The 10,859-nt window shown below is 41.1% G+C and overlaps 1 protein-coding gene across 1 annotated transcript; it reads left to right on the plus strand.

Moving 5' to 3' along the window:
• The first annotated feature begins 595 nt into the window (after positions 1–595).
• On the plus strand, positions 596–7,056 carry ccl44 (chemokine (C-C motif) ligand 44). The gene is made up of 5 exons (XM_012877946.3): positions 596–818; positions 1,489–1,618; positions 2,982–3,129; positions 5,909–5,984; positions 6,115–7,056. The coding sequence occupies exons 1-4, from the start codon at positions 755–757 to the stop codon at positions 5,945–5,947; spliced, it is 381 nt and encodes a 126-aa protein (XP_012733400.1). The 5' UTR covers positions 596–754; the 3' UTR covers positions 5,948–5,984; positions 6,115–7,056.
• Positions 7,057–10,859: the final 3,803 nt, after the last annotated feature.

Raw genomic sequence — 10,859 nt, forward strand, 5'->3', positions numbered from 1 at the left:
TAAGTTTGTTCATGGCTACAGGAAGCTTGTGGTCCAGGTGCAACTTATTAACCAAATGTTAGTGGGGGTGCGTGTATGTCTTGTAAAATTCTGCCCCTGTAGGAGGTTAGAGAAAATCCTTAAGAAATTCAAACTTCTGCACCCAGTGCAGGTTTAAAAATAAGATCGCTGAAGTTGTTTGTCTGGGAGAGAAAAAATTAATAAAATCCACCACTGCCCATGAGGAGAGCGTGTTACCTTGTGTAATTCCTAAACGTGGAAACAAAAGATAATTTTGTGCCCTTTGCTTGCTAAATAACTGGACATGCGATGGGATTCAATGTGGCAGCATCAGGGTCATTGCTTGTCCTGATCACTCCTTTGACATCCATTCAGTCCTGAAGGCAACACATGCACCAGGGGACGGGGAGGGAAAGGGAATTTAAAGCCTCAAATCAAACAAAATGGGCTTGTTATCCTGAGCGAGGACACGAGAAAGGAGAAACCAGGGAGAGGTGGGATGAACGTGTAAGTGGAAGAAGAAAAAAAAAAAGAGAATATGAGGGAGGAAGAGAGTTGAGCGGGAGGATGAGTGAGGACGGATAAACAGAGGGTGGGAGGGAAGGACGCTAAAAGAGAAAGGAGAGGTGGTGAAAGTGAGTGAGTGAGAGATGGGCAGGGAGGTATAAAAAGAGGGAGGGAATAATCTACAAGAGGCAGCCATAGAGGAAGGGGTGACAGAGTAGATTATCCTCTCTTCACTGCCAGTCTCACCATGTTCGTGCTGCAGATGCTGACTGTTCTCTCGCTCACTGTCATCTTCCTGGCATCTGTAGAAGGTAAGGCGCAGCTATTCTTTCAATATCTGTGCGTGTTTCGTGTCTTGCGTGGACTGCATGCAGCCTGCAGGTGTACAGGGTGGTAAACTGAGCGATGGCGAACGCAAAAAAAAAAAAAAAAGGAAAGAAGAGGGAAAGAGGCATGACAGCAGCGAGGACGGAGGCACGGATGTAAACAGAGGAGGAGAACGCAGGAGGAGCATCTGAAAAATCATACGCATGCAGAGAGGCATGCCAGCTTCTTTTATCAAACAAAACAGCGTTGGAAGTGCACTGATTCTGCATCCTCCATGGCATAACAAAGCAGCTCTTTCCCTTTTTTTTTTTTTTTACAGCTCTTTTTGCTCCCACTGTTTCAAATCTCACTTTATTTTGTTTACACATTGAATGAGGGAAAATGGTGCCAAGCACACACTCCCCCTCTCCTTATCTCACTTGCACTCATTTCTCACACTATGTATGGTAAACAGGACTATTTCCTATGACATTCCTATGTGGAAGAAGACGTGGATTTCTTCAGCACAGACAATGTTTCCTATATGTAAAGAATGCATAATCTTTCTGCAGCTGACATTAAGATCATCCTTGGCTACAAACAAACTTTTTAGTTCCATTTTGATCTTATGATGTAGCGTGTAGTATAATCCGAGGTGGCTCTTCTGTTTCCCAGGTAATGGCGTGCAGATGCAGAGGGATGTCCAGTGTTGCATGCTGTACTCCCAGGGCAAGGTGCGTGCCAAAGATGTGCTGCGGTTTGAGGTGCAGACAAAGGGGCCCGACTGCAGCATACGAGCCATCATGCAAGTATTTCAGCTATCCATTCCAGGAGCTCAAGAGCACAGAGCAATTTGGAGGCACGTGAAAAGAAAAAAAAAAAAAAAAAAAAGAAAGCCTCTCGTTAGCGCAAGTCAGGGCTGCCCGGGCCGAGAGGCATTGTCATGTCTCCAGGTCAAATTGTTATGGCAGAGCTCCTTGGTGTAATTGCCAGGGAGGTAAGAGAGGAAATATGTGGGAACAACAAGCTGGCTGAACATACCTTTCAGGTCAGCTGAACCCTGCAGCATTTAGTCAGACAGTCGGAACAGCAGGGTTTAGTTAAGCAAACGACACTCTGATACGTATTGTTGCCAGCGGCTCACAGAAACCTAATGTAGCAAGAGTGTTTGCTTTTGCACATGATCCAGTTAACACAAACATAGACGTCTTCCCACACATACGAAACATTTTTTTTTTTTACGGTGCCTTGCAAAACGTTTTTTTTTTTTTTCTGTTTGATTTTGTTTTTGCAACCACAAATTTCATTGTACTTCGTGGAGATTTTTAAGTGACAGACCATCACAAAAGCTGTGCACAGTTGGGAGGTGGAACGAAAGTTTGCAGTCTTTCTGAGACGTCCGTGGTATTTATAGGGGGAGCTGTAGAGATCCACGGCTCAGGTGGGAAAATCCGTCGACGGGACAGTTATTAGTGTGCACTCTTTAAATCTGGCCTTTATGGTAGAGAGGAAAGATGAAGGTCAGTGTTGACAGAACTGCATAAGAAGTCTCATTTGCAGTTTGCCACAAGCCATATAGGGAACACTTGAAGCATGCGGAAGGGCATGTCCTGGTCAGAAGAAACCAGAATTTGATTTTCTGTGTGGTAAAAAAGTAACACTCAGCTTAAGTAAACCATCCTGACTGTGTAATATATTATAGTGATGCCTGTATCATGCTTTCTGCAGCAGGGAAGCTGCTCAGAGCTGACAGGAAGACTGATGAAGCTAAATCGAGCTAAAGCTGATGCAAAGGATGGTTCCGCAAAGTATTAAGTAATAAGGAAAGAGAATAAATAAATGCCAAATTTTAGATTAATATTTATATTAAAAAAACCGTGTGTTGCTTTCTTTCCACTTTGCAATTACGCAGTTCTTTGTGTTGGCCTGTCACAACAATTCCAATAAATCACACTGAACTTTGTGGCTTTAAAGCAATAAAATACAAAAACACTCGAGTCACTTGAGTATTTTTGGAATTTACCAACTGATGTCTTTGCAGCATTTTGTTCTTATGCTAAATTGTGTTTTTTTCGGCTTTCATGATGCCAAACAGGTCTTGCACCTTTTAAATGTGTGTTGAGTGTTTGGTTAACCTTAGTGTGAGTTTGTGCACGTTCTCTTTCTAGTCTTTACACAAAGAAGGCAGTGAAATGTGCAGACCCCAGAGATCGGAAGGTGAGAAGGTTGTTGCGGAAGCTTCTGCAGAGGCAGCTATACAAGAACCACCGAACCATATGGATGCTGCCTCATGACAACCTGCCCGTCATGTCTCAGGTCAGGCCTGAGTCTCATGGAAGCTGCTTTAACCAACTAACCTCATCTTTCACCAGAGCCTGACTGTCTTCCCTGTGTAGGAGCTCACAGCTGACGCAGGGACTTGGAATAGTATGACAGGACCGGTTTAATAAGGAGGTCTGCATTAAACTCAGATGAAGCTCTGCTTTTGTGAAGCATACACAGGTGTAGCAGTAAATATGGGCCTCATTGACATACCTGAGTTACTATTTCAAGGAAAAATCTGTTCAGTGTATGAGCGCATGAAACAGCGGGGATCTGGAAAAGTCCTTACAATCACATTGTGTGCGTGCCAATTTGGCACCGGCCAGTATGAGAATCTCACTGGGTGGAAAAAAAATACCACAGTTTCACTGTGTCGCAGTTTTACATGCAAATTTAAAAGAAAATGTACAACATGGTTGAGTAGAAACAGAAAACCAACATTTAGTTGTGCTGCTGTAAAATCATACGCTCCTTTTTAGAGTAATAATAATTGTATTTGTTGGTCATTTATTCGAGGAGTGATCTCGACAAAATGAAATAAACACCTGCTAAATTGTTTTCAAGTGCTTTTTGCACAGAAAATACAACATAATCATTCAATATGTGACACAAACTATAACACAAGTATAACTACCTGATAGTAGCTGGTAAATTAGTTTTCTGCATTAGAGATATGCCACTCATAATTTTAATTTAATTCAGTTAAATTACATTTTATTTATGTAGTCTAAGTCACAACACATGTAATCTCAAGCCGCTTTACAAAGTCAAATTCAATGAAATCATACAGATTGATCAAAAAGTTTCCCATCTAAGGAAACCCAGCAGATTTCATCAAGTCTTGACAAGCAGCATTCACTCCTCCAGAAAGAGCGTAGAGCCACAGTGGACAGCCGTCTGCATTGTTGATAGCTTTGCAGCAATCCCTCATACTGAGCATGCATGAAGCGACAGTGGAGAGGAAAACTCCCCTTTACCAGGGAGGAAAAACATTCCTGTTAAAGCAGTCCTTTCTTTAAAAGAGTAGATGGGACTCTCAATTTTCCACACCATGACCGTTTCTTTTTATTTTGACTGGAGATTGATCCAAACTGCCAAATTAGTTTTTCATATATGCCATCAAAGAAGTTAGCAGCTTGTTTTAGCAAGATGACAGGTAGTGGGCAGCAATAGGTCCGGAAGAGGCAGAACTATGTTACTCAAAGGAAATTACAGTTAGAAAACAAAAACAAACCATCTGTCATTTTTGGCATTTCATTAAAAAGGACTTTAGACTGTCGGACACCATATGACAAAACAAAGTTTTACAAAGTTCAAAACAATAGTATACCTGTAATTGGCCCAAACATAAAGCCAGACTGAACACAAAATGCCAGTTTGCAATGTCCACACTAACTGATGGCAACTTTAATGCAGACAGACTTTGAAGAATTCATGGTTACTTGAATCATCTGTAAAGGTGTCAGTCCAGGTACTGACAATAAGAGTAAAAGTGAACTTGACTAAACTCCAGTCATCATTGAGCCGAGTCATCTGTATTGTTCTTTCTTGCACTAACAGAAAGTGCAAGAATGAAACTGGCTACCTTCCAGGGGGGGGGTTTCAATACACTTGAGAACAACAAGCAGCAAAACGACATGTAAACACGTAGCTGCAGGCTTGGGGTGTTTTTCACACCCTTTGTCCTCCATTTGAAATCTGGAGTTTGAGGCCTGGAGCAGGAGCTGGTCACCTAGCCGGGTGTGAGCTGAGGATGGGCAGTGGGTCCTGAGGGTCGCTGTGGCTGGCACTTCTGCTCTCCCTGGGAATACGGTGTGGGGCTTAAGTAGCACTGTGGCTGCTGGGAGGTTTCCTGGGGCTCTCCTCTGCTCTTCCCTGGGATGGGGGAGGCAGCTCTCCTTGTGTTGGTCCTCCCTGAGTTCCTTTGCTTTGAAGGCCCTTTCGGGCGTCTGGGGTTCTGGTTTCCCCAGAGTCTGCCTTGGTGCTTGGGCTCCTCTCAAGCACAATTGAGCAATTTTCTTATGGATGAACCTTACATATACAAGTGCACTCTCGCAAACACCTACAAGTACTTGGATCCAGGCGCTTACAGATTACTCCATTTTATTTTTTGTTTTTGTCACGTTTTTTTTTTATTGTGTTTCTCTGCTTTTTGAAGCCACTGATGGAGCTTTATACTTTTCTCTCACATAGAAATTATTCCTGGATCAATGTGTGCTTCTTTGTTCTTTTTGTGTCTCTACTCTGTCTTCTCAAACCCCCAGTCAGTCGTGGCAGATGGCTATTCTCCTGGTTCAGCTGGAGGTTTCTTCCTGTTAAAGGGGAGTTTTCCTCTCCACTGTCGCTACATGCATGCTCAGTATGAGAGATTGCTGCAATGTCAGCGACACAATGCAGATGACTGTCCACTGTGACTGCACGCTCATCCAGGAGTGAATGCTGCAGATCATAGACTTGATGCAATCTGCTGGGATTCCTTAGATAAAAAAACTTGTTAACCAATTTAAATGAGAAACTGATTTTGGCTGTTTTGTTTGATAAATAGGATGAATTGACTTGGAAACTGTCTGTGTAACTTGATTGACCTAAACTTTTTTGATTGTAACAGGCTTTAAGGTGACGTGTTGTGAATTGGCACCGTATGAATACACTGAATTATATCGAACTGAATTTCTTTTAGGATGTGTCTGATTTCCAATGAGAATTTCATAAAACTGATTTGATTGTCATGTACCATTTCACCTGAGACATTGTTTTCTACTGTTGGGATCAGGACAAAAAAGACAACTGGGCCGTGCTGAATGTGCAGTGATGAAGCGCCATTAACAGTGGATTAGTCGTAGTCATACGTAAGGCTTCCCTGAGTTTTTTTTTTTTTAAAAGTTCATAAACTTTTCACTGAATTATAATCTTTTTTTAATTGTAATTACATTGATCTCTAATCCAACATTTATTTTAAATGCTCTTCCTTTTCTGCAGGCCAAGTAATCATTCAGCAGGTCGTTGGCTTTACTCTGCGACGCTTGCTGACATTCCAGTCATCTTGTGTCTCTTTATCCGTCTCCTTGGGCCCAGACCTGGGCAGCAATACTTATTTAAATGGCTAACATGAACTGCGCTTGAAATATTCCCAGCATGTGGCTGGAAGTCTCAGAAGGGGAGTATATTTGTAAGATAAGTTGCCGTGATTTTTATTTAATGGCTTGTACTGTTATTTGCCGGAGTCTGCCTGAAAGTATCGCCTCTTTGAAACAATGTAAACCCTTGTGGCTGACGTGAGATCAGTGAAACAGCATTGATATTCATATATTATATCTGCAATATACTCTGTGCTTATTTGTGACTTGTACTGCCTGCATAATGTAATGATGTAAAAGGGATTTTGTCAAATTCAGCTGCGTGTGCAAAAAAAAAAAAGTCAAACCTGTTTTTAATATTACCTTGCACCTTGCTCTTTTCTCCTTTGGCTTTATTTTAAGGTATTTGTACTTGTAAAGCTTTAGGTCTTTAATAAGCTAGCTTGGTATAGAGTCAAAAAAAATATTATTTTCACTGGCTTTAACCTACTTTTAAACACATATTGTCTACTTTGTATATTGACTGTTTGTAGACCATAAGTAGATCTTTTGAAATGTTCCCATCAGCTTCAACAGATCTTCAGATTCAATAATAAATTAGCAGTTTACTTTTGTCTTTTTGATTAATATTTTGTCATTGACCTATGCCAAAGCACTGAAGAGTCAACCCATTACATGACAAAGCTGTTAAAACTTAGAGGGCTCTAACGTGTGTAAAGCACAGCAGCATTGTTAACGTACAGAACTGTTGTGTCTGTATCTCAAGTGAATTAGAATTTGAATATCATTAATTGTCATCATCAAGAGTACAACAAATTATTTTATAAATTAATTTGAAACATTACCCACGGCTGACTTTGTGTTTTTTGGTTGTTTCTTGGGTGTGTGGGGTGGGATCTTGAGCTTTGGTGCATTTTTATAGAGTATACTGTGTTCAGGTTTTTCACAACAACACAAATGCAGGCAAGCTGGCAGGCAGAAAAGCGGAGCAGGTGTGTATCTAGACCACAAGGATACTTACAGGAACTGAGGTCCAAGCAGTAGACAAAATCCAAAACCATTGAGTTAACCAACATTGGGTGAAACAGAAAAATGCAGGTTTGTAGAAAAAGAAGAAAGAGCGAGCAGGACAAGCAAGGCAAGGCAAGGCAAGGCAAATTTATTTATATAGCACAATTCAGTACAGAGACAATGCAAAGTGCTTTACATGATAACAGACACAGCATGAGGATCTCCCCCTTAACTAGAGACACCAGAGATATATGCGTTGGGTGATTACCGAAACACGGAATTGGTGAGAGTGATTAACTATGTGGGAATAGCTGGGAGGCAGGAGGCCACAGGCAACTGGGCGTGGCTGGTTTAGACTGACAGGCCTCGAAATGACCACCGGGGTCCTAATATAAAAAAAAGCAGATAGTATTCTGCCTGTAGCCCATTGAGCACTTGAGAAAGGAATCAGGATCCTTTTAATGATTAAGAGGGTATAGAAAATTAACAAGAAGTTGTTGCTGTGAAATGCAGGTCAACACAATATTAAAGCATTTATATTAGGAGAGGGACACCATCATAGGTCATGTGTATGTAAATGCAAGTAACCCAGTGCTTTTCTGCAATGTAGTGTAGTTTCTATGAACAATTTTCTGCAGCTGTTATTGGTTATGATGCAACTATCTTTAACAGCTATTGAACAAAATGTTTTTAGTGAAATGTGAATAAAGCGAGCTATCATTTTATGACACCCGTAACATTTGATGCAAAACCCCTTCATCAATCTGTTTTATGTCTGGGGGCTATAGTCCAAGCGGGCCGCTGCATTGATATGTTGCCTGTTTTTAAAATTCCACATGCACAAAGACACCGGGGTGTATCTCTTGGAGAGAATCTCCCGTAGGGAGAAGCAGTTGATATTTATGCTATTCCACTGGATGAATAACTGGATAACTCCCAAGGCAAAAATTATGACATCTGAGCTTTTGATGTTCGTGACTATAAAAGGAAATCTATGAAGTATAACCAAATATTTCGCCAGCTCTCAGTATGCCTGTGACTGCAGCTTCGTCAGTGCTCATAAGCTGAAATGGTGATGTATACCAAAATGAAGAATAGATGGCAAAAACAGATTTGGGAATTGGCTAAACATACATGTTTTTGCACAGTGATAGGAACCCAGCCGGCCTGGACCAAACCCACACTTACACAAGGAGGACATGGCAACTCCGCAATGAACGCCATTCTTATCTACAGGCAAAGAGGAAACGTTTTACTCCAGAATGGATTGGTTAAAGAATTACTCAGAAGAAGTAAAGAAGGCAAAAAATAACAGCCCTTTCATTAACAAAGACTAGAGTACCAGCTTATTCTGTCTCAGGCAGCTTTATTTTTTTAGGAATCATGTTGAATCTTTTTTACTGGTTAGAAGGAATGCTGATATTAAATGACCCTAATGACACACTGTTAAACGTGGAGTTGTGGGGCTTAATGGCACAAAGCTCAGTTTGCCACACTGGTCTGAAGGAGAGCAAATAGGAGCTTCTGGTTAATATCCTCCACAAGGGGTAGCCACAATCACAATAATGAGAATTACAGTTCTGTTCCTGAGACATTTATTTATCACATTTGTCATACAATCTCCATTGAAATATAGAGCTGCTCTTCCATAGAAAATAATGTTTCATCAAGTAACATAGAGCATGAAAACTAAGCCTGATTTCTGAACAAACATTGCACAAATTCAGAAAAGCCTTGAACTATCCAGTAAATAAATGCACTTGTCATTATCAGGCACGAGACTTATAAGCAAATTCATAATAAATTTCTCAAACCCTTCACAATATTTATATAATGTTTACAAGTACGAACCCGATATTCAACCAACACAGAGTTACGTCTTTAAAAAGTTTATTGAATGATGGAGTAGCGGGTGATGAGGCAGGCAAGCAGGACCAGACTTGACCAGATGCAGGTAGTGACAGGCCATACCAGTGAAGAAGGCAGGAGCTGATCAGAACAGGCAATGTGGAATGTGGAACCACCAGAACGAGCAGAGCGAGTGGCTGGAACTCACAGGAAAACAGGCAGACTTTGTGCAGCATGCAGACACAGGCAACTTTCAACAGAGGCGTCCAGCTGGCTGAGCACACAGGAACTGCTAGAGTCAGAGCACATCACAAAGGATCAGATGAGAAGAGACGAGACGTTCTGGCAGGGATAAGTTGGCTGAGGCAGGTATGTATAGACAGGTCAACAGAGTTGACTAATTAGAGCAGCAGGTGGATCTGATTAAGAGCAAGGCGTTGGGTGGAAGGAGACTGAGCTGATTGGACAGTGGCTGAGAGGTGAAGGCTGATCCATGAAAAGTCCAGAAGAGTCCAAAATAAAGTAACAAAAAACAAAATCATGACAATTTATTCACAGTAGTAACTAAACCATTAAGAACAGTCAATGTAGATTATTACCAACCTTTTTTTTTTTTTTTTTTCGTGTAACAATGTTAAGTCATTGGTTTATTTGATACAATTACACAAAAATACAGGAAAACTCAAAACCTCCACAACCTTAGTGACACTATGTTGCGAATGGAGGAAGAAAACAAACTGTTTAAGCATTGTTACATTCACTAATTCTTTGAAATTACTGGGTCAAAATAGCACCAAATAAATACTGGATATCAAATAAACACCCACAAGCACAGTGTGAAAAAAACATTATTTTAAGTTACCACACTTATGTCCTTTTTTTTTTTTTACTTATCCAAGTGTTAAGCATTCAAACACATCCAAAGTCTTTGAATTAAATTGTGTAGTAATAAAACAAAAATCATTTTCAACCTAGGAAGAAAACAACTCGGTAATTTACATTTACAACCTGCTGAGCTTGAATGCTTTTCAGGTGTTTTGTGAAAACTCATAAAACTCCCACCAGAGAGGTAGTCAAGATGATAATGACAAAAGTGGGAGTTTACAAAAGAAGTAATATTTGTAGCAAATGCTGGTCCTGTTAGAGAAAGGGTGTCAATGCTCAGAGGTAATGCTAGTAGAAGAAGAAGAAAAGAACAATTAATTTATACAATGTGAAGTGCATGAATCACAACTCACCCAAATAGCGGCTGAAAACTGGACCTCAGTCAGAACAGCATTTAACATACCAAGACATTTTCATAGTGAATAAATAAACCTTTGGAAATGTAAATGGTACTACACATCACGTGCACCTAGCTTCTTGTGATATTAACTTTCTAGGATAGCTTTTTTTTAATAACCTGACTCTCACCAGATGGATGTCATTCTGCAGGGCTCCACACGGCTCCACACATCCATCTGGAATCGCTGCCATTGGGAGGGATTTCAATACCACATAAAATGGATGTGCCAATCAGGATTGCCGGGCGGGATTTTTTGTAGATGTGACGTATAAAGCCGGGCGTACACTGTACGAGTTTTTCAGTCGTGGTACTTATATACATCTCAAACTGTGCGACGGAACCGCGGGGTTTAAAAAGTTCACCGCTCACGATCTGTGCGGCGCGACGCTCGGACGAGACCGGACTGCTCACACTGTACGTCGTGTCCCCTCTGGGACCGCTCGCTGTGGTGGCAGAGGCAGGCGAGCGACGGTGGGTGACAGGGACCCAGAGCAGGGGTTCGA

Source organism: Fundulus heteroclitus, chromosome 9 (genome assembly GCF_011125445.2).
Source record: "Fundulus heteroclitus isolate FHET01 chromosome 9, MU-UCD_Fhet_4.1, whole genome shotgun sequence".
Classification (NCBI taxonomy): domain Eukaryota; kingdom Metazoa; phylum Chordata; class Actinopteri; order Cyprinodontiformes; family Fundulidae; genus Fundulus; species Fundulus heteroclitus.